At 42.9% G+C, this 23865-nt stretch overlaps 1 protein-coding gene across 3 annotated transcripts in view; it reads left to right on the forward strand.

Annotated features, from left to right (window-relative positions):
• Positions 1-244: 244 nt before the first annotated feature.
• apba1a (amyloid beta (A4) precursor protein-binding, family A, member 1a) overlaps positions 245-23865 on the forward strand; it is a 29784-nt gene continuing 6163 nt past the window's right edge. The window contains exons 1-10 of one of the 3 annotated variants that reach the window (XR_005698012.1): positions 246-585; positions 667-706; positions 4364-4509; positions 8940-8972; positions 12892-12978; positions 13415-13600; positions 13674-13853; positions 14098-14310; positions 19642-19761; positions 19864-20004. Coding sequence is in view for 2 of the 3 variants with exons in the window: in XM_040046548.1 (XP_039902482.1) it covers positions 406-585; positions 667-706; positions 4364-4509; positions 8940-8972; positions 12892-12978; positions 13415-13600; positions 13674-13853; positions 14098-14310; positions 19642-19761; positions 19864-20004 (1326 nt within the window). In the remaining variant the exon portion in view is untranslated. Of the gene's footprint in view, positions 586-666; positions 707-4363; positions 4510-8939; positions 8973-12891; positions 12979-13414; positions 13601-13673; positions 13854-14097; positions 14311-19641; positions 19762-19863; positions 20005-23865 lie in introns of all 3 variants that reach the window. The other 2 variants (XM_040046548.1, XM_040046550.1) reach the window with 2 other exon arrangements.

A 23865-nucleotide genomic window follows, 5' to 3' on the forward strand; every position in this document is an offset into this window, starting at 1 on the left:
TATTTTGCTGTGAAGTACAGCCAGACTTTTGACCGCTTCGCTTTGGGCATTTTTAATCTGTAGCTCTGCTCTAAAAGAACGCACGTACCTGGACCCGCCTACTATCCTCGGAAACGTAAAATGATTGGCTAGAATCTAAAGTGTGTCACAGCTCAGGAAAAAAAGCACCAAAATGTGCGCTGCTTTTCGGTCTGGTTACTACCGTTTATGTCAGAACGATACCGGTACCCATCCCTACGTGTGGGACTAATAAAGGTTATCTTATCTTATCTTAAAAGGGAGTTTTTCTTTCCCACTTCCAAATTCTTGCTCATAGGGGTTGTGTGACTGGTCAGATTTCTTTATTAAACTGTAGGCTCTTTACCTTACGATGTAAAGTTAGCACTGTAAATAAGACTGAATTGAATGTTGTTCTACGTAGTAAGAAATCACAGATCTGCATTAAAATGTGTTTGTTATTGTGCTTGTTTTCATTCTCTTTTGCAGTCGCCTGGTTCAGCGTCACCTTCTCCACCAGGAGCAGAGTCCTCCAGTCAGCACCTGCTACAGCACGACAGCTTTGAAACCTCTCCCACCAGTAAAGAGGTGAGGTCAACACTGGATTACTCGTTCAGTAGTCAACTCACACAGTTAACAATTAACATACTTTTGTCTTTTCATTTACAGTCCAGGAGAAGCCTTGCGTCCTTTCCCACATATGTAGAAGGTGAGTTTCAAATTGCCCCACAACTCCATGATATGAGATCATTTCATATGTCAGTCATTAATGGCCCAGGCTAAGCCTGATCTATGGGAATATGACCACAGATACAAAGAAACTGATCTTTCTCTGAGGGACTCTCCTTTAGTGTTAGGGTGAGGAGCTCAGTTGTAAGCTATTCCAGCTGGGCATGTCCTACTGGGAGGAGCCCCCAGCGTAGACCCAGGACATGCTGGACAGATGTGCTGGTAACAGCTCAGTGTTTGGAGTAAGAGGGAGGTCTTCTTAGGCTGTTGCCTCAGCGACCTGACTTCAGATAAGCAGAAGAAAATGTCTGGATTATTTATTGTGTTGTTGTTTAACTTTTATTGAAGTGGTTGTCATGAATTTTCCACGACATAATGCACAGTGCACCACACTTTTCAGTTGTGATTTATTCTTTTTTTAAATTATTTAAATGATTTTGTTATTTTGTTGTACTTTAGTAATACGTGAACATCTTCTGTAGTAACATGCCATATTGAACGGCTGCACAGTTAAGCAGCATCATTCATCACTGAAGAATGCGATTCATGGTTTGAAATGCCTTCATTCGTTTTTGACATTGTCCATTAAATGGTTCTTACATTTAACTCAATATCTGAGTGTTTCTTAGTTTAGACTAGTTGGTTAGTTTTTAGTTCTTTCTGCCTCCCCTCCTCAGCACCACCGTCACCCTGTGTGACACTCACACGGCCCGATGTTGAGCCACTCTGTCGTTCCTGCTCTGATCTTCACACAGATCAACTGGAGCAAAATTCAGCCATTATACTCATTTCAACACAACAACACATTTTCCTGTTTCTATGCTGCATATACATTTGCACGCTGTAGCTCAGTCACACATGAATATCATGCGTCTTCATAATTCCAGCCTGACGTCTCAGTTACACAGGAACACTTTCACAATCACAGTGCACTCTGTATTATTTCCTTTTAAATCATACACGTTAAAGTCACAGAGTCTCACATCTGTCTTTTACTCCCACACACAGAGAGCCAAGAACACATCATAACTCAAACTGCATTGTATTATTCATCATATTGATCCGTTTATTCGTGACTATACTTTGATTAGAATCAAGCTTGATTAACTATTAAATAACATGCAGATAAACTCTGTTTTAACATGACATCAGTTTAACCAAAAACCTGGATGTTAAGTGCTTTGATTCCACTTTTGGGCAAAGATGAGTCAAACTCTTTGATACCACAGGGAAAAGACCAAAAGTTAAAATGCTTTGTTTTCCAGTTTTTAATAAAAATTACAACAATACTGTCACAAATAATTTGTATTAGGTGTGAAAGTGAGAGAACCCAAAGTGCAGGACAAGTCCAAAGATTTCAAAAGTCGGTAAAACAAAGGATAAAATACTCCAGGATGGTGCATCAGTGTGTGAAGAGGCATCTCTGGGAAGACTCTGGTGGCTGAAAACTTTTAGAAGATCCCTATTTTCAGATTCCTGTCCATTTCTAACACACACTTCAATAACAGTGTCATCCAAGTATTTCTGGATGTGGCAGGATTACGAATTGTACTTAAAGTCTGCTGTATACAAGGCGAAAAGGAATTTTCAAGGACGTCCTTGAAAATTAAAAACATAACTCTCATATATTCAATTAAATTTATTTATAAAGCACCAAATCACAGCAACAGTCGCCTCAAGGCTGTATTATTGTAATAATTGGGGGCGCGGTATGAAAAGAAAAAAGAACTCTTAGACACTGCTGGCATAACGGACATGTTTTTGACGGGGCTCCCACACAAACGCAAAGCAGGAGATGAAGCATCACTGAATATGTTTCCAAACCAACTTCCTTCCACACCAAAGACTAGAAAATATGGTGAAGCAAATCTTCCCTTTGGCTTCACCTGCACACGTGCCGAGGTAGGTCTCCCTGCAGGATTGGGTTTCCCTGTGAGCAGCGCTGGGCTGTTTAAATCACGGACAAACAGGATCCCACATTTGTGATTTTTAGTTCACAAACACTTGTTGTAATGACTAACTGCTCCTGACATGTTGGAAATGTTTGGTCTTTATACAGTAAAGTTACAGCGGGATACAAATAACATCAGGCTGATCCTGCCACGATTTGTTCAAATCACAGACAAACAGGATCCCACAGCTGTTTATGTTTTTGAACCCATTTTGCACAGAGAGGCATTTTTTGAAAAATGTGTTGATATCAATGTTGAATATTATTACACAGGAAAAAAACAACTACAGTAAAATAATGACACCGTGACGCCTCTGCCTTTGTAAATGGAGGGACAGTAACTGCGTGTAAAACCTGCAGACAGTCAGATTAACAGTATTTTGTCTCTATCTGCCATTCTGCAATTCATCTCATGTAAACAATAACGTGGCCACAGCATGACATGAAAAAAGGCGCATACCTTTGACGTTGCGTGTTGAACTCTGTATTCCTCGTCCACACGTAAACGCAAAAAAGGGTTTTAAAAAATCTCAGTTTTCGGTGATTCGAAACGCCGTCTACGTGGACGAAACAGCTGCGTGTTCAAAAATACTCGTGTAGGTGCGGACGCAGCGTAAAAGAGTTAGTAGTTTATTTTATTACTGCCTGTAATTTATTGCAGATTACTTGTATTTGCTTAATTGTTTACTAAATGTTTGAGGTATGAAATAAACCGCAATGGAGCAAAATATTGGCGTGTGTGGTTGGAGGATGTGTTTGCGTGGTGGTGGTGGTGGTGGTGGGGGGGGGGGGGGGGTGAACATTTTTCTTGTAAAACAAAGGGGGCCCAGCAAAAACAGTGTGGAGCCACTGGTCTGCCACGTACCGACAGAGCAGAGCAGCTACATGAACTCTGCTCCCACAGAGGTCGATGATGTTGTTACATATTGGAAACATGGATACTGTTGCAGTGATGAGGAAACAAATACACCCAATCAGTCTCTGTTCTCTACCACAACATTTAGCAGCAATGACTTTAAATATTTTTTCTGTATGACTTTACGACACGGTTACATCATTGTGGATCTTTAGTTCATTGTAGCTTGCTGGCATTTGCTTGTGAACAGTTCTTGAGTTGAGGTCAGGACTTTGCCCGGCCTATAGCAGCACCTTTTCTTTATCAGCCGTTCGCTGACCCCGCTTTGGCCAAGCATCAGCTATTGGACAGATCGTTTCCCGTCTGATTTCAGTATACAGAGGAGTTCATGGATGACTTAGTGACTGCAAGCTGCGTAGTTCCTATGGCTACAAATCCCAATCACCACTGTGGCTGGCAGTTAGTGACTTTATGCACTGATATGCTGTGTGTGGTTTTGCTAGATGTGACCAAACATTTCCACTTTGGTTTGTTCAGCTCTGACTGCTTCAGAGCCCCAAACTGTCAGAAGTTCTAATTTTAATGATGGGGTTACACTTGCTGTTGATCATTTAATCACGTGCGCGTCATTATCATCACCTTGCTGTACCCTGTTCATTCTTATGGAAGCAGTAAGGGTGCTTAATGTTTCCTCAGGACTTTAATCCTATAAAAAGTCAAACTCAGCCTGAGGAGAAGCTGTTCCTATCTGAAGGAAAATCACTTATGTATAGCCTTTATGCGTTTTTGTGTATGTGTGTATCATGTAGTGACTCTGTGTCATACTCCAGTTCCAGGTCCCTGTGACCCAGATGACCTAATTGATGGAATCATCTTTGCAGCCAACTACCTTGGCTCCACTCAGCTGCTGTCAGATAAGACACCATCGAAGAACATCCGAATGATGCAGGCACAGGAAGCTGTCAGTCGGATTAAGGTAAAACACACATAGTTCAGGCTCAGACACACTGTAGTGTGAAGTTGTCTGCACAGAGTCCCAGACTCAGTAATTCAGTGTCTGTGTATACAAACCAGCCAAAACATCAAAACCACGAGTAACATTGTATCGACCTCGCTCCAGAACAACTCTGACGACTTGCAGCATTGTGTATTTATAGTTCAAAACTTCAGCATGAGAAAAAAATTTATTTCCTACGTGCAGAATTTACTGCGTCCACTTTCCACGAGCACAAAGAAGGCACCATGCACATGAAAGTGTTGCATCGCAAGCATTGCAGCAGCTCCAAACCCCTGCATGCAACTCTTTACTCTCAAAGTCCGGTTTGTGCAAATCAAATGACTTTTGACTGTTTGAAGGGCAGAGTTGTTTATTTACAAACATTCACAGTGTTCATAGAGAGACCCGCAACAATAACATCCAGCAGTGGGGAAAACATCATTCCCTGTTTTGATAAACAGTGAAATATTTTTATAATTTATCTGTATTTGAAAAAACAAAAAATCCCTATGAAAGCTGATCAGTAATTTATTGTTTGGGCTCCGTGATTTAAAACTATGTTCTAATAACACAAGACCCAACATGAATCTGGGCAGCACCGAGCATGACGATGCAGTGTTGACTGAAGCCTGTGTCTGGGTGCATGCTCAATGTTTCAGGTAAGTAGATCCCAAAACCTTGATTCTGTTCATCTGGACCTTTGGGTCCTGTTGATGGGGAACCAGGAGGACCCAAACTGCATTAAATCAGGCTTCTTAGACAGTCGATGGCTGGACCCACAACACGCACTATTTTGAAAAGTAAAATATATAATCTGCCTTCATAAGTTCCAGTATTAAGCATCGTAACTGCTTTATAATAATAAAGCTTTAACTGAAACACCTCCCTGACAGCCTTATGGGAATTAAAAGATAACTTATCCCATGTAAACTGATACCTGTTTGGATCAGTACATATAGAAAATACTACCTTTTCTGTCAGGGCATAGGAAGGGGATAACAAAAACCTAGAACATGTTCTTTAAGATGAAAACTTTACTTCAGTTCAAGAACTTATATCAAATTATGGAATCACAACAGAAAATGTCTTAAATATCAGAATCTGAAATCTGTCATACAGAAAAGATTTAAGCCCAAATAACTGAATCTGTGCAGATTCTGTGACCTCCGGGGGTCCAGAGCCAGCTGAGGTCAGCAACTCAAGTCAGGGGAAGCCCTGGGGAAAATCGGTCTCCCAGACTCGAAGCCAACATTAACTGGATGTGTTATTATATCCCTGGGCTCTGAAGGAGCAGGAGAAACTCCTCTACAATCCATGGAGCCAGAAAATGTGGCCTCGGAAGAAATTGATGATTTCTAACTTTATAAATCCGGAGTTAGCAGACAGAGTTTATAGACTCAGGAATGACTGACACACGGTTATTAAGTCCCGGCTCAGAAGGAGCAGAAGGAACACAGTCTTTTTGATTCACCACATCTGGGGATGACTGCCCATGGCATGGACATCGCTTCCACCGAGAAGGAGGAGGTGGAGAGGCAGGGGAAACTGATGGTGATGTGGAGAAGTTCTGATGTGGCTGCGCCCCAGTGCTTTATAAAAAGCCTGTGCTGGTGTGAGCTGTGTGCGCGTAAACAGTCATTATCGCTCACCACTTGAAATTGCTCAGCAAGCGAGGGGTGACGGCGGCGTGAAGGCCGTTTTCTCTGGAAAGAGGGAGGACCCTGCGAATCGCCTGATTCGTCCTCCTGCAGGCTGGGCAGGTGAGCGGTTGCAGTTGGGGGATGGAGATGCAGTGTATTAAGAAGAAAGTCCTGTATAAGCAGGTGAAGAGAATTCAGTAGCCAGGGGAGACCAGAAACCAGTCGCTGTAGCCGGCTAGCTACAGCGCGACGATACTCCTCCTCAGGAAAATCCAGCCATTGGTTGCATAGCTGATCCACGTCTGATCCAGCTCTTCAGACGGCACGAGTGCTGCTGGGTCCATTGTGTGGTTGCGTCGTTCTGTCATGAAACGGCTGTGGCAGGCAGGATGTAGGACCCAAAATGCAGGACACACTGTCCACAGACAGAGGAATAAACTCAAGGAGGCTGCTTTATTGCAGTGGCAAAACGTGCACAAAAAATACTTGCAAAACCAAAAACTAGGAACTGGGAACTAAATACAAAACACTGCAAAACCAAGAAACTAGGGCCGGCGATCTCAGAGGGAACCATACACAGCAAAGCTAAAACACACAGAGGGATGACGAGGGAACGGGACACAGGAGGAGAGCACAGCTGGGAGTAATCACACACAATAAGACCAGGGGAAGCCAAACTAGACACACTGACATGAGACACAGACTTACAAAGTAAAACAGGAAACACAAGACATAGACGCAGACAGCTGACAGGGGAGACAGAGCAACCATGGAACACAGTGGGAAAGAGGACTCGAATGCAGGCATTTACTGGAGTTGTGAGGGAGGTTTATTGCAAAAGGCAAACACAAGAAGTTCACAGACAGTTTTCCAGGAGACAAACACAGATGGACCAGTAACGAGCACATGAAATACACACAGAGGGACACTGGGAAATCACACACAGGTGTGAGACACAGCTGGACCTGATTAACCTGACGACACAGAGGAAACACTAACACCAGGGACCAACAGGGGGAGCACCAGCCCAGAATCCCAGAACCAGAACACAAATCATCCCAAAGCTAGAACATGAGTCCACAAATGATAATAATAATGATAATACACCAAACCCCAAATCACTGCGTCCACAGACTCAGGGCGAGAATACAAAGAACACTGACACAGAAACCAAAGGACTAGAAATGATAAATACTGACAAAATCAAAGTTCAGTAATAATGCAAAACTCAAACTGACTGACCCAGGACTGTGACGGTATGAGTGTTAGAGCTAAAAACATTTATAGTTTTCAGTTGGGTTATGCTTTAAAAAAACTGATCAACTTTAAACCAATGGGGAATAAGCAAATGCTGAGTGCATGCAATTAAAACCACTCTGCAGGTGAGAGAATGAATTTTATAACTGCTGGAAGTTGATTTGGTCAAACAGGCTTAAATAATATTACCACACATGACTGATTGAATGATTGGGCTGCTGAAATAAATGGGCTGATTAGTCTGGGAATGTGAGCTCGTTAACAGGGACTGTCAGTATGATCTGAAATATATGGAGTCTGGATTTAGTGTTAACAAAAGAAAATTTCAGCTAAAAGTAAGATGATTGCAAAACAGCAAGAGATAAGAGGTTCGTCATAGCCGAGTGCTCGGGGTAAAATGAAGGGACTGCAACAACTCGTCCCCATTCCCTTCATTTTACCCTTGACAACTTAAACTGGACTTTACCTTTCTGATTCTTCGACACTTGTGCGAATATTAAAGACACAAATGGGAGAAATTTGCGTGCTGTTGCTGAAGCAGGCTATCGCCTGCTCCCGGTGGCAAAACTGGCTGATGGGGGCATGTTAAGGTTTGTGGATGAGAGAATGGAAACAAGTGCAACTGCCCAGCGCTAAAGCCAGAGCTAGATTGCCCTTGCTGACAAGAGAACTGCTTTTGCTGTGGCTTTTATATGAGTGTTTCTAGGACGGTGATGATGGCAGGACTGTAGATTAGGCTGCAAGCATTTGAAATGATTGATAAGCAACTAATAGCATGGATGTGACAAAGACATGGACATGACTGCACGAAGATATCTGCAAAGGAGAATGACAGACGTGCAGTAAGATTTAACCTCGGCTCCCCGCTCTATGTCAAGTGATGGGGGTACGTGGCGGGGTGTGGTTTATGGCTCGACTGCAGGGGAGGGGTTGAGCAGCGGGTTCGGGGTGTGGTGTCAGGGGAGGCTGATCTCCATCATCTCATCATGTCTCCCCTGTTTGAGTTGGGTGCTGGGATCTTACAGGGAGAAGAGTGGACAGAGCAAGTGACGGAGTGTGAGTCCGCCAAAGTGGCTCAAGAGCTGCTGGACTACTGGTGCACACAAAAGGCACTATAAATAAAGCACTGTGGGCTGTGGAAGTTCACACTACATGAGGTGTATTATTTACTATATACAGGGAATAAATATTATGCATCCAATTCATTATCCACAAATAAACAGTAAAATCTCCATATGGATATTTTCCATTGCACATGGTTAGCATGCATTGGGAAATCTAGGGAACCGACTGCATTAAATCAATTTTACTGTGCTGCTTACAAGCCTGGGTGACTTAGACAAGCCTTGTTTGTTAATCATTAATATTCTGTATATATATAGAGGTTGTTGAAAGGCTGGAGCATTAGCCTTTTGGCGCACCATTGACAGTTATTTAATACACAAATCCATGTTTTACTGTGTATTGACCTAACCCGTGATTGTCCTGTGTGCTTTATTCCATGCTTGGCAGATGGCTCAGAAATTGGCCCAGAACAAGAAGAAGGTGCAGTACCTACATGTCTGTCTTATCCTTATCACTGCTGAGTGCAGCTTTTCATGTGTTTTACTCTCTGTCCATTTCAGTGTCTATATGATTATCGTTGTCCTTTGATACTTTTAAAATGTCATTCTGATGAATTATCGTTTTGCTGAACCTAAATGCCAACGTTGCATGTCTTATGTTGGACATTGGACACGTTGGACTGTCTATGTAACCTGGAAAATCTCATTCTTGGTAAAATAGAAAAGTTTTTGTCATGTAAGAAATCCACGTGTTCGATGCAGGTAACAGTCTGAATCTTCTGACACGTTTGGGGTTTGTGGGGTTTGGCCTTGTAAGCCCTGTTATTAGTTAGTTATTATTTATCCAGAGAGAGACCTGGCATCATGGCAGCTAAAGAGCACATGGCCACAACTATGATCTGTGGTATGTGCTCTGTGTCTCTTTTTAGGAGTCAACAACCTGACTGCAGGTCGCACAATAGATGACCTGCATAATGTTGAATTAGAAACATTATAATTTAACATTTGGTCCCAGTCTTTGTCCTGAACGGAGCATATATTGAATGTACTTAACATTAGACAGCAACAGTATTGCCTCATGCCTCATTCACACCCATTCATACAAGCACTTTCTTCTATACTTCAGTGCTGCTTAGCTAACATTCACACTCCGATGGATGCATAGTCGAGACCACTGTTTCCCAGAGGTGTAGGAATGTGACTTTGGCAGGAATGAACTGCACTGAGTAGGTTACAGGGAGAGAAACCTTTGACGAGCAGAAACCTCTCACCTGCAGTGCAGCTCAGCTCTGACTTGGGATGATCGTGTTTCTGGATGAAAGTGTGGAGAGCTTTAACTCCACTGGCTCTCGTTTTGTTCCCAGATGCCTCTCGCATGATGAATGTGGTAACGCTTTGGTCATCATGTAGTGCATAAACGAGGATTTCATTCTCTGGGTCACTTGATGTAGATATCCATACTGGGACAACTGTAGAGGAGTACATGCTCCATGCTTTGATCTGTTTGATGTAGCTTCATTTGTTCCTTCTGTTGACTCAGCGTTTTTTGAGTTTTTACACTCTCCCCATGCTCATCACTGCACTTCTCTCTCTCTTCCTTTTTGTGATCTTCCTGTAAAACTTTGGGTGTTTTCCTAAACATGTTTCACAAAGACTTCTTCTTTTGCAGCTTTTTGACTGATGTCCTGGTTAAAAACATCCAAAGCACTTTTTCTTTTTTTTGGACAAATATTTGACGTCTCGAACTGTTTTTTCCTTGAATTTCAACATGTCTGAAAACCACTGTATCTTCACAGAAGGTTCACCTCTTGATTTCCGTTTTCTCTTCAGAGTTCAGAACCTTCTGTGTCTTGCAAAGAAGTGTTTAGCTTTATTTCTGCAAGTCCACTTTCTATTTTTTACTGTCTGTTAATGGATTCATTGTTCTTTTAGAAGTGCTTTTATGATTCTTTTTATTGTTCATTAAAATAGCAAATAACAAATGAACTTAGACATTAAGTAGATGAGTAAAGGTAGCAAAGAAGGCGAGACTTGGTGGTGGAAGGAGGAAGTACTGGAAAGTATTTAGAGGACGAGGCTGACAAAGATGAATAGTCAGGAGTAGTTAGAGTCTAGAATAAAGACAAAGGAGGCAAAAGCACTAGAAAAGGCTTGTCATGAGCTGAATGTGAGACTAGACGGTGTGGAGGGCAACATGAAGTATCAACTTGCTTGAGAACATCAGTTTAATTTAAGTTGATGATGCTGGTTAGATTCACTCACTCAAAAGTGACTTGTGTCAGTTGGCTTGACAGAAAGATTTAGGTCCAAATGATGTGCAGCAGGAGGATTAAGGATAGGAATAAAAGTGTAGTAACTCCAGCAAACAACAGACATCATCCACAAATAGAAAAAAACTCCATGAGCACATCAAGGAGGAGGGCACAAAAACCCAAAACAACATTCAACAGCATGAGACTGTGTGCCGTGATATTCATGGGAGAATTTCAAGAAGAAACCACTGCAAACTGCAGGTATTGTTGGTGTGAAAGCCTCTGGATTCTTTGCTGCTTTAGGACCCGGATGACTTGCAGTAATTGATGGAACCGTGAATTCTGCCCTGTTAACAGAATGAAAATGTCCAGCCAAGAGTTTGTGAGCTCAGGTGGAGCAACGATCACAAGACAATGAACCAAAATACACCAAGAAGAAGAGATGCTTTGGTCTGACTTTAAACAGGCTTTTCATGCTCAGAAACCAAATAAAGATGCAAAGAAGACTGGGCCAATCTCGTGATACAAAAGACACGCTGTAAATGCTTGATTGCAGTTCTTGCTGCCGTGGGTGGAACAACAGTTATTAGATTTAAGGGAAAATGACTTTTCCACATAGGACCAGACCTGGATTACTTCATGATCTTAAAGGAAACATCATTTAAAAACTGCATTTTGCATTTATTTTGTTCATCACTGGTTAAAATTAACGTTTTATCGATAAAACATAAATAAAACAAATAATATTCAAAAACCAAAAAATCATGAAGGGGCAAATATTTTTGGCAGCACAGTATATGCCCTCGTTTTTTCTTAGATGGGACAAAATAACTCATGTGATTTGTTGTAGTTTGTAGTTTGTGGAGTTTAATTATACTGCAGGATGAGCACAGGCTTATTTATTAATTTAATGTAATAAAATCAGTGAGATTTGGCAAGTGCAGGAACCTAATTTGTGTCGTGAAACTAAAACGATTAATAAATATTAATGATTGCTCAGTTTTGTCATGGTTCGGGGTCCTTTTGAAGCGTTTTGAGTCCCTTGTGTTTCTGTTGTGTTATGGTCCATTATTCTTAGTGGTATCCTGAGTTTATTCTATGTTAACCTTTGTACATCTAGGCTCCCCTTGTGTCTTTGCCTTCTGTGTGTCGCTGTTTTTTTGTGTGAGTTCTTCTGCTTTTTATTCCTTCATGTTATCCATGTTTCCCCCGCCCGTCATGTCTGTGCTCTCCCTCGTGTTCCCTCGTGTTCCCTCGCGTTCCCTCGCGTTCCCTCGCGTTCCCTCGCGTTCCCTCGCGTTCCCTCGCGTTCCCTCGCGTTCCCTCACGTTCCCTCGTGTTCCCTCGCGTTCCCTCGCGTTCCCTCGTGTTCCCTCATGTTCCCTCGTGTTCCCTCATGTTCCCTCGTGTTCCCTCGCGTTCCCTCGCGTTCCCTCGTGTTCCCTCGCGTTCCCTCGCGTTCCCTCGCGTTCCCTCGTGTTCCCTCGCGTTCCCTCGCGTTCCCTCGCGTTCCCTCGCGTTCCCTCGTGTTCCCTCACGTTCCCTCGCGTTCCCTCGTGTTCCCTCGCGTTCCCTCGTGTTCCCTCGCGTTCCCTCGCGTTCCCTCGTGTTCCCTCACGTTCCCTCGCGTTCCCTCTCGTCTGCCTCTCCTGCGTCATGTGTCCTTTTTTATTGTGAAGGTCCCGTGTTTTCATGTTCACTCTGTTCAGTCTGGCTTCCCCTGTCTTGTTATGATTATTCGTGTCAGCTGTGTTCCCCGTGTGCTCCCACGTCCCTCGTTATCTGTGTATTTATGTCAGCATCTCCCTCAGTCACGTGTTGCTCCGTGTCCCTCGTGGCTCTCCGTGTTTCCTGGACCGTATTATTGTTAGAATTTTCCCTGGTTTAGTTTTGTATTGGTTTGCATTCAGCAATAAAGCTGTGTTACTTTGCGTTCACGTTTTCTTCTGTGAGTTAGTGTTTGGGTCCTATTCCTGCCTGCACACAGCCGGTTTGTGACCAGTTTAAACCCAGAACTGAAGGCAGTGCACTTCTCTGCTTTTACTGACCACTTTAGCTGTTTGGTCATGTTTGCCTAATCGCGTGTGCTGTACTGGTTTTGAGACATGTCACCGTGTCTAATACTGCTTTCTGACTGTGTTTGTGTAGGAACCTGAGGGTGAGCCTCAGCCTCTCACAGAGGTGGATCTTTTCATCTCTACCCAGAGAATAAAAGTGCTCAACGCTGACTCTCAGGTACCCACTCACACTGCAGGCACACGTTTCCCTTTCATCTATATTACCGTTTAATTTTTTGCATATTCTGCAGTTTGTGTAGTGTTGTGGTAACATCTGTGTTAACATCAGATTAATGGTCCGTATGTTAGATCATTGGTAATAATGTTCTCTGAACAGATGAATCAAAGATGTGGTTGTTTTGCAACAGTTGACATGTTTGGCGCCTCATATTACTGTGATGCATAACAGTGGACAAAGCAAGAAGCTCATGTATATCGTTTATCTATCATTTTTTATATGGTTTGCAAACGTTACCTCACTTTCCTACACCCACTGTTTATGGGGTTTAAATGCAATAACATATATTGTTAGATTCTAAAGTACTTACAACAAATGCAGAAAATCTGCGTCTTGTACACATGAGGAGGGCTGTAAATGTTTCTATGCCTTTAAGGAAACTATGATGGACCACCCTTTGCGGACTATCTCCTACATTGCTGACATTGGCAACATAGTGGTTCTGATGGCCCGGCGCAGGATGCCTCGCACTGATTCTGAGGAGAACGTGGAAACCTCAGAGCCAAGTCAAGACAGCAAGCGCCAGTATAAGATGATCTGCCATGTGTTTGAGTCTGAGGATGTGAGTCCAACAACATACTTCTGTCTTTGAAAACTTTTTTTCCAATATCTTCTAACTCTGCCATGTCCTCTAGGCCCAGTTAATTGCCCAGTCGATTGGACAGGCCTTTAGTGTGGCCTATCAAGAATTCTTACGGGCCAATGGCATTAACCCTGAGGACCTTAGCCAAAAGGAATACAGTGACCTGCTGAACACTCAGGACATGTACAATGATGACCTCGTGCACTTCTCCAAATCTGAGAACTGCAAAAACGTGAGAGGGCTGCATGTATTTTCAAACATTTCTGGTTTCATAACAGTATTTTTTATTCTGCTTTCCATCCACAGGTTGGCATAATCACGTCTGTACTGCTGAATATGTAGTAGAGATTAGAATGACAAATTAATATGGCATCCTTTTTTCATGATAGTTCAGACAAATGAATTCCAATGAAACGTAATTTAAAATGATTTGTTTTTGTTTCTCTCTGCCTGTCGACTGCCTGCTGTGACCACAGGTGTTTGTAGAGAAAGCTAAGGGGGAGATTCTGGGCGTGGTCATCGTGGAGAGTGGATGGGGCTCCATCCTACCTACAGTCATTATTGCCAACATGATGCATGCTGGGCCAGCTGAGAGGTCTGGCAGACTGAACATAGGAGACCAGATCATGTCAATCAATGGAACCAGTTTGGTGGGACTGCCACTGTCCACCTGCCAAAGCATTATAAAGGTATGTATGGTATGTGCACCCATTGGTGGAGGCTCATTTCCAGCTCTCCAATCTCATTTGGCTTCATGCTCAGCACTCTGTGCACCATTCAGTCTCTCCATCTCCACACTTCCTCCACTCATGTGTAATTCCATGAGATACAACAACCCATCCCCTACCTGAGCGTGTTCTCCACCCACTGCTTGCTAAGAATCTTTGCCTCAAAAACAGAGGTGTTAATTCCCATCTCCCTGCACTGAATTTGGCTGCAAATAAGCTGAAGGTCACCAAATGATAAGACCAGCAGGACCACATCATTTGCAAAGAAAAGTAAGATCCTGAAGCCACAGAACCAGAAATCTCCTCATTCTTGGCTGCTCTCTATTATATTCTAAAATTATGAACAGAATTGGCGACAAAATACAACCTTGGCATTCACAGGGAAAGAGTCTGACTCTAGCAAAGCAACCATGCTGATGTTACAGCTGTACAGGGACCAAATAGTCTGAAGCAACAGGATTTATAATCTATGCTCCCAAACTAACCACAGAACATTCCAGCAACATGATTATGAGTCTGCACCAAGACCACAGAGCACGTACAGACCAGTTGTGCAAGTGTCCCAGGACTAGACAGAAGTTGCTCCTTCTGAACTGAGTTTTGACAAAGGGACACATTCTCCCCTATGAAGGGCATAGGCCTTCATAGGAAGACTGAGTATGATCTGCTGAAGTTAGAGCAAGCATTTCATATCTAAGAGAGACCATCTCCACATCTGCCAGTCCAGAGGAACTACCCCCAATTTGGGGCAGAGGTGTATCCAGTACAACTTCACAGCATTCAGAGCTTTCCTGGAACTTAGGGGTCTAATACCTGGCGACACGTAAAAGCTGCAATGACGTCTGTTGAAGCAGCTTATCTTTACAAATGTTGGGATTTATCTTGTGCTTGAAGATGCTCTTTGGATTCAAAGTTCTCTCCCGGTTTCATTGGTCAGATGAACTTGTTTAGTTGTGTTTCTTACCTGCTAATTACATTCACAGTAGTGAGTCACTGTGATGCTAGAGACTCGCTAGCTTAGCTTGTAGCCGACTTACTTGCAGCATTAGCCTCTTCAGCGGTCCCTTGACATTGTGTCAGATGTTTAGTTACTCCTCAGCCTCATTTAGTAATAACTATATTTGTAATGAATGTAACCTGTTTACAGTTCTAGAGGCAAGGATCACAGAATTGGAGAGTCAGCTTCACACCTATGAAAAACCTACAGCTAGCAAGGGCCCTGTAGTCGGTGCAGCTGAAGGTAGAGCATCAATACAACATTGGACTGAGCAGCTCTCGTTTCTATAAATCTGATCAAATTTATTAAAACGTGACTATCCACAGTTGGGACCAGGAGTTCCAGTCTTACACACCTCTTTGCAGCTTCTCTTGTTATGTCCATAAAACCCCATCCTCTGAGAGACCGTGTCAGCTCCCAGACCACCAAAAAACAAACCTAACATAAAAAATCACACAGAAGGAACTATATAGTATCTACCACCAGAGATGGGCAGTAACGCGTTACTTGTAATGCGTTACTGTAATCTGATTACTTTTTTCAGGTAACGAGTAAAGTAAGGGATTACCGTTACTTTCCCGTAGGAACGCTGCGTTACTGCGTTACTAAAACCGTGATTTTTTGAGAGAATGTTTCACGACAGTGACGTAAGCGAGTGCACCGTTCGTGGCAACAGCTGTGTGCAGATCAACAATGGATCACATATCGATTGTGGGAGAGTATGAGCGTGCAGCGTTTAAAGCGTGGAAGTACTGACCTTACTTTGAGTTTGATTCCATAAAAAGTGACAAAAACATTAGCATCCGCTGTTCACTGCATGGGAAGAAAACTTCTTTTTACAGCAAAAAAAACCCCTAAACTTCCGAGCAAGCTCCGAGTAGCTACGACGTAATGGGAAACTCACAGAGAAACTCGTGGATTCTTCCACTGACCGCGGCACACCTGCACCAGGGTAACCCTCCGCCTACCCCACTCCTGCTTTACAGGTGAAAATAGAGCAACAGGACCGCTAGTCTTTGACTTTATTTATTTTCTGCTGTGTTTTACTTGCATCTATTTGAAAGACTGAGTGTAAACACACAAAATATTTTATTTTATGTGCTGGAATGTGCAGAAAATAGGTTTAAATATTAAACAAATTTCTTCCAGTCAGAGAATGTTGCAGATAATTTAATTTTTGCTTGATGCATAAAGTTAAAAGATTAAAACTAATAAAACAAGTTTTAAAAAGAGACTTTTCCATTTGATTACATTTTGTATGATGGATTATGTAGAAAAAGTAGAATTGGGCTGAAAGATCTATCGCTTTATCACCTATTCAGGTTGTAAATTGTGTTTTTAAAAAGTAACTAAGTAACTAAGTAACTAATTACTTTTGAAAATAAGTAATCAGTAAAGTAACAGGATTACTTTTTGGGGAGAGTAATCGGTAATTAGTTACTGATTACTTTTTTCAAGTAACTTGACCAACACTGGTCTACCACTGCACCAAAGAGTAAAACAGTGAAATGGGGATTAGCTCCTTCTCTTCTAAGTCCCTGGACACAAGAGGAGAAGGTGTCGAGGCAGCAATCTTTCACTCCAGCTTATTAATCAACCGAAGACTCAGACAGGGTTTTAATTTATTTGAAAACCTAAGCTTTGTCCATGATTTATACCCCAGCTGTTTTGGAGTAGATCACCTGAGAGATGCTTTGTGTGACCCATGCATTAACTGCAGCATTTTGATACTTTCAGTGAGAAATGGGAGGCTGTGTCAGGTGGAAACCCGACTCTAAAACAGTAGGCCTTCCACCTCCTGCACCTCCCTCCTCCCTCACCTGCCTTTCTGGGAGAGCTGCTGGGCTGATCCTGTAGCTTTTTCCCTTCAGAAAGTGGGGAAGTGTGGTGAAGTGCAACGGAGAAGCTGCAAAAACTGTGTGTCATAAATAAAAAGGACATAAAAGCAGCCAGTGTGTCACGGTCCTTTCACACATAGGTTTTAAAAATGATGTCCCAGGGTCATAGGCTGCAGTTTTGCTGCCGGCCTTCACCCTTTTCAGGGATCATAGTGACTTCTCACAGACATTGTGATGGTTTTACTGCCAACCTGAAGGCATGTAGTAATAGCCCATTAATAGGCAGATAGACAGGATGAGTTTGAGCTGTCTTACAAGCCTTATTGTGCACATCTAATAATGTACAATATACACTATCATCAAAAAGTTTGGGCACACCTTCTCATTTAGTGATTTGTCTTTATTTTCATGACTATTTACATTGTAGATTCTCATTGAAGGCATCGACACTATGAATGAACACATGTGGAATTATGTACTAAACATAAAAGTGTGAAATAACTCAAAACATGTTTGATATTTTAGATTCTTCTAAACATCCACCCTTTGCTTTGATTCCTGCTTTGCTCACTCTTGGCTCTCTCTCTCTGAGCTTCATGAGGTCGTCACCTGAAATTGTTTCCAACAGTCTTGAAGGAGTTCAGAGATGCTGAGCACTTGTTGGTCCTTTTGCCTTCACTCTGAGCTCCATCTCATCACAAACCATCTCCATTGGGTTTAGGTCAGGTGACTGTGGAGGCCAGATCATCTGGTCAGCACTCCATCACTCTCCTTCTTGGTCAGATAGCTCTTACACAGCCTGGAGGTGTGTTTGGACTCATTGTGCTGTTGAAAAATAAACTAAATGCAAACCTGATGGGATGACATGTTGCTGCAGCATGCTGTGGTAGGCATGCTGTTAACTTGTTATTTCTGAGGCTGACTTGAATGAATGTATCCTCCAGTGTTATGAAAAATACCGGTGGACTCAGAGAGCAGAACGCACAGAGGCACAGAGTTGAAACAATTTGTTTACAGTGAAGGGGATGCATTTTCAGGGACACTGTATATACAATAAAATGTGAATGTGGAGCCGGGATGTGCAGGTGAGGAGACGCACACCGGTAGCGCACTCGATCTGAGTGGAACAGGAGAATTAGGAGGGTCTTGCCTGAAACTGAGAAAAGCATAAAAGAGACTTTACCGAGAGTTGGAGAGCTTACTTGGTACTGTTTGCCAAAAACCTCCGGAAGGGAAACAAACCAAACGAGGCGACCCAGAGAAACAGACAGACGAAAATCCTGGTGAGGAAACAAAACTCGGTACAGTCACCAGCGAAAATAATCCACAGGCTCCAGTAGGCAGGCTGGCAGATTTACAGGCACTCCAGAAAAGTCGATACTCCGACACTAGTCGTCTGTCGGGCAGCTCCTAAAGAACGCTTCAGAAGAAAGTGTCTGAAGGGTAACAGGTGTGCCATGTTCACTGAGACATGTGAGACATGTGAGACATGTGAGACAGTTTTAACGTAGCGCTTGATGGTTTTTGCGACTGCACTCGGGGACACATTCAAGGTTTTATCAATTTCCCAGACTGACTGACCTTCAGTTCTTAAAGTAATGATGGGCTGTTGTTTCTCTTTACTTAGCTGATTGGTTCTTGCCATAATATGAATTCTAGCAATTGTCAAATAGGCCTGTCAGCTGTGCACCAACCTGACTGCTGCACAACACAACTGATGGTCCCAACCCCATTAAGAAGGCAATAAATTCACAAATGAACCTTGACAAGGGGGCTACTTTCAGAAATCTAAAACATAAGACATATTTAGAATTATTAATTATTTCTTTGCTACATAATTCCATATATCTTGCTTCAAGTACTTGATGCCTTCAGTTTGTATCTACAATGTAGAAAGTAGTAAAAATAAAGAGAAAACATTAAAATTTTATACACACACACACACACACACACATATATATATATATTGTGTGTGTGTGTGTGTGTGTGTGTGTGTGTATGTAAAACTACCAGTGCAGGACTCTGCGTTGTGTGATCGAACACAAGCGTTCAATTTGTGGCTTGGACCGCACCATTTACACACTGGGGCATAAACCACTCCGAGTCTGCTGCTGGGCCTTGCAAAGCAAACACAGTAAACACTGAGCCAAGATGGTGCCTGGACGAATGAGAAGCTTGAACTACGGTGTCCTGTATGGGACAAATGCTCGAAATCGCTGCCTTTTTCCCATTATTTAAGCTGCCCTGCAGTGACCACTGCATAGGAGAGAGCGCTTGCTACCACATATATGTGTGTGTGTGTGTGTGTGTGTGTGTGTGTGTGTGTGTGTGTGTGTGTGTGTGTGTGTGTGTGTGTGTGTGTGTGTGCATATTATGTATAATATGTATACATACATTATTTGCTGCTGAATTTAATTCATCCCAATACTTGCTCTTTCCTGCTTCTCTTTCCTGTAGGGTCTGAAGAACCAGTCTCATATCAAGCTGAATATTGTGAGATGTCCCCCAGTGACTACTGTACTCATCAGACGGCCAGACCTGCGCTACCAGCTGGGTTTCAGTGTCCAGAATGGCATTGTGAGTAGTGTCGGCTCTGTTACATGATAACTGCAATTTTGTTACATTTCTTGAGTGATTTTATTTGTTATTTTTAAAGAAAAAGTGACATCTCTTCAACAGATTTGCAGCCTAATGCGTGGGGGCATTGCCGAACGGGGTGGGGTCAGAGTTGGTCACCGCATCATCGAGATCAACAGCCAGAGTGTGGTGGCCACGCCCCATGAAAAAATTGTCCACATCCTGTCCAGTGCTGTGGGAGAGGTAAGACATTGCATCACATTATACATAACAAGGAAATCAGGATCTTTCGATGCACAACAGTTAAAAGTGAAACACTGCAGTCTATTGTGCCTAAGGCCTTTCTGGGTGGTGCATTTGTGGGTTTCCTCTGGGTACTATGGTAAATGGACTGATTCTTATATAGCGCTTTTCTACTCTCCCGGAGTACTCAAAGCTCTCTATATAACATGCCTCATTCACCCAATCTACACTCAGTGCTTTCTAAGTACACTCATACTCCGATGGATGCATCGGAGAGCAAGTTGGGGTTAGTGTCTTGCCCAAGAATACTTGGCATGCAGACTGCCAGGGATCGAACCACCAACCTTCCGATCAGTTGGTGACCTGCTCTGCCTCCTACAGCCTCCCTATAGGTACTCCGGCTTCCTTCCTGGTCCAACGACATGCATGTAAAGTTAACTGGTTATTCTAAATCGATCATAGGTATGAATCCAAGGTGCACACAGCACTTACATCTATAGGATAGAGTACTTTATCAGTATGTGGGAAAAAGCTTTATATACACTGATCAGGCATAACATTATGACAACCTGCCTAATATTATTTTAGTCCCCCTGTTGCTACCAAAACAGCTCTCACCCACTGAGCCATGGAGTATCTGGCACCAAGATGTTATACACCACTCTGCATTGAATAAATATGCAGATTAACTTATTATTCATCTCTGGCTCTCTGCCACAGCATGTCTTTAATCCTGACTTCCTTCGCTCACCACAACTGGTCATGGCAGCCTCTTCCTGTTAAAAGCTGCTGGTCTGACTCGCCTCTGGGTCTTGGGAGTGACAAGACTTTTGCCCAGTTCTTCCAGGAAAAGCCGACGTCGGTACAATATGCTGGCATTCCAGTGTTGGATGATTTCAGTCCACAGGACATTGTAAGCTGACACATCCAAAATGTTGTAGAAAATTACCAAGGGCCAACGAGCTGCGTTGCACTGGCAGCTGTATGTTGCTGTGACTCCTTTGGAGCGAGTTGTAGTCTTTGTCTTGAAAGATCCTCTGTCTCTGAAACACCTTCTTCTTCATCACTATCCCAGTTCAAAAGCAGTGATAAGGCTTCTTCAGTCGTCATCCTTCAGGAGCTCATTTTTGGTGTGTAGAAATGACACGAGAACAGTGACAAGAACAGGGGAGAGAAAGTTTCTCACATACACACCTGGGTCTGATGTATATTCAGAGGCAATCAAAACAAAGTACATCAAAGACAAATGTTTATTTTGGATCTGAACAGCTTTTTACTTGCATAAAAGTGTGCGGGTCAAAATGACCTGCAACATCATCTTTGTATACAAACACTGCAAAGACATCCCAGGACACATCAAAGTGTCCATATTTTACACACCAGTTCATGACCCCAGATAAGGAAAAGTCATAAACCTTCAGTACTTTGGTCAACACAAAAACTGGAATGGGTCAAATTGGGTCAAACCCTAACCTTATCCGTAACCTTAACAAGCACTTTAATGACTTCAAATAGTGTTTTCCAAAGTGATTGAAGTAAAATGAATGAATGTGTAGATTCCAAATGGTTCTCATGTTTCCTCATTTTTCTGATCTCGTCATTTAGAGATGTGTTGGGCGCCTGGAAGCGTAATATGTTGACGATATGTCACCTAGCATAAAATATTACGCTTTTGGAGTGAGAACGTGTTGCAGGATTCAGGATTCCAACAATGGCAGCAGCTCCTTAGTTTTAATATTACTCTTATTAAACTTTTAACATATTTTGAGAATGTAGCTGTGTAAACTTCAAATATCTGCTCGGTTTATCAAGATATCACATATTTGCCAAAGTCCTGCAACGTTTTCGGAGACGTTGTTACCCACCAGCTCGATAGCTGACCAGGAGGTCAAGGGTCACTAGAGCCGGCAAAAGCAGCAAACTTCCAGCACATCGTTTTCTGATTAACTGATTAAACAGAAGTGTGAGATGGTCGAGAATTTACGCCAGTGTCCTGTTATTAAACTCCTCCGAGACAGCGGTGACGCAAATCTGAAGGCTAGACCGTCCAATTTCACAGCCTCACACTTCCAGCCTTCGAAGGACGCGGCCCACATAGACCGCGAAGGCCGGGTCCTCCAAAGGATGCGGTTTTGGGACACAGCTGCTCTTTTTTTTGCTTTGTATTTGTAACCAGACCTTAACGGGAAAAAACTAACTTGTGTAAATATTTTTTTACAAACACAAATTCTCATCAATCGATGCACAAACATCAAAGGTTCAGATATTTTGGTTTTCAAGGTTACAAAACTTCACAACTACGCATTTGATTTAAAAGTACAAAATATTTATGAGAGCAATTTGAGCCCACAACGCTGCTCCTAGATACGGTTCTATTGCAGGTCTGTTTTTAGTTACAGATGTAAGTGAACGCTACAGAGTGATGCATTAGATGCATTCGAATAGAATAGAATAGAATAGAATTCAACTTTATTGTCATTGCACATGTTACACTTGTGACATGTACTTACAAGGCAACAAAATGCAGTTTGCATCGATCCAGAAGTGCTTTAGCCATGATATAGATATATTACAATATATAGTAGCAATAATATAGATATGTGAGTATATTACAGAAATGGGTCTATTACGGTATGTTATAATGTACACGGTATGAAGTATGTTATGAATATGCTATAACTATAAGTATGTACAGGCTATGAACAGGATATAAACATGAAAACTATACAGAAATATGAAATATGCAAGTTATAAACAGTTGTAGAATTATAATTATCGTGTTGTACAGTATGATTGTCTATACAGCATTTACAGTAGTGCAGTTAAGATCAGTGAGATATGTGGATAATTTCTACAGAGGTATATAAAGTGCTAGTGGTTGTGAGTGATGGTTCAGTCCATGTTATTATTGTGTGTTTGAGGGTACAGTTGTCCATTGTGGGTGTGTGTGTATGTTCAGTCCATGTGTTTAACGTGGGTCAGATGTCAGGAGGCAGGGTTCAGGAGTCTGACAGCTGTGGGGAAGAAAGCTGTTCCGGTACCTGGTGGTCTTAGTCTGGAGGCTCCTGTAGCGCCTCCCAGAGGGCAGGAGGGTGAAGAGTCCATGTGATGGGTGACTGGGGTCTTTGATGATTTTCCCAGCCCTTTTCAGACACCGCTTCCTGTAGATGTCCTTTATGGCAGGAAGTGGTGCTCCGGCGATGCGCTGGGCAGTTTTCACGACCCTCTGCAACGCCTTCCGGTCCGAGGCAGAGCAGTTCCCGTACCAGACTGTTATACAGTTGGTCAGGATGCTCTCGATGGTGCAGCGGTAGAAGTTCACCAGGATGTCTGAGGACAGGTGGTTCTTCCTCAGAGTCCTCAAGAAGAAGAGGCGCTGGTGAGCCTTCTTGACCATCTTGGAGCAGTTGGTCGTCCAGGTGAGATCCTCGGAGATGTGGACTCCCAGGAACTTGAAGCTGCTCACACGCTCCACAGCCGTCCCCTTAATGTGGATGGGTGGATGTGGGTCAGCATTCCTCCTGTAGTCCACGATGAGCTCCTTGGTCTTCTCGGTGTTAAGCAGCAGGTTGTTTCTGTCGCACCACTCAGCCAGACGATCCACCTCCTCCCTGTAGGCGGCCTCATCGTTGTCACTGATGAGGCCAATCACCGTGGTGTCATCTGCAAACTTAATGATGGTGTTGGAACCATCAGCAGGTCTGCAGTCGTGGGTGAAGAGGGAGTAGAGGAAAGGGCTCATCACACAGCCTTGTGGTACACCGGTGTTCATCGTGATGGTAGATGAGCAGCGGTTATCCAGCCGGACATGTTGGGGGCGGTTGTTCAGGAAGTCCAGTAACCATTTGCACATGAGGGAAC

Source organism: Simochromis diagramma, unplaced genomic scaffold, assembly GCF_900408965.1.
Source record: "Simochromis diagramma unplaced genomic scaffold, fSimDia1.1 OVJJ01000005.1, whole genome shotgun sequence".
NCBI lineage: Eukaryota > Metazoa > Chordata > Actinopteri > Cichliformes > Cichlidae > Simochromis > Simochromis diagramma.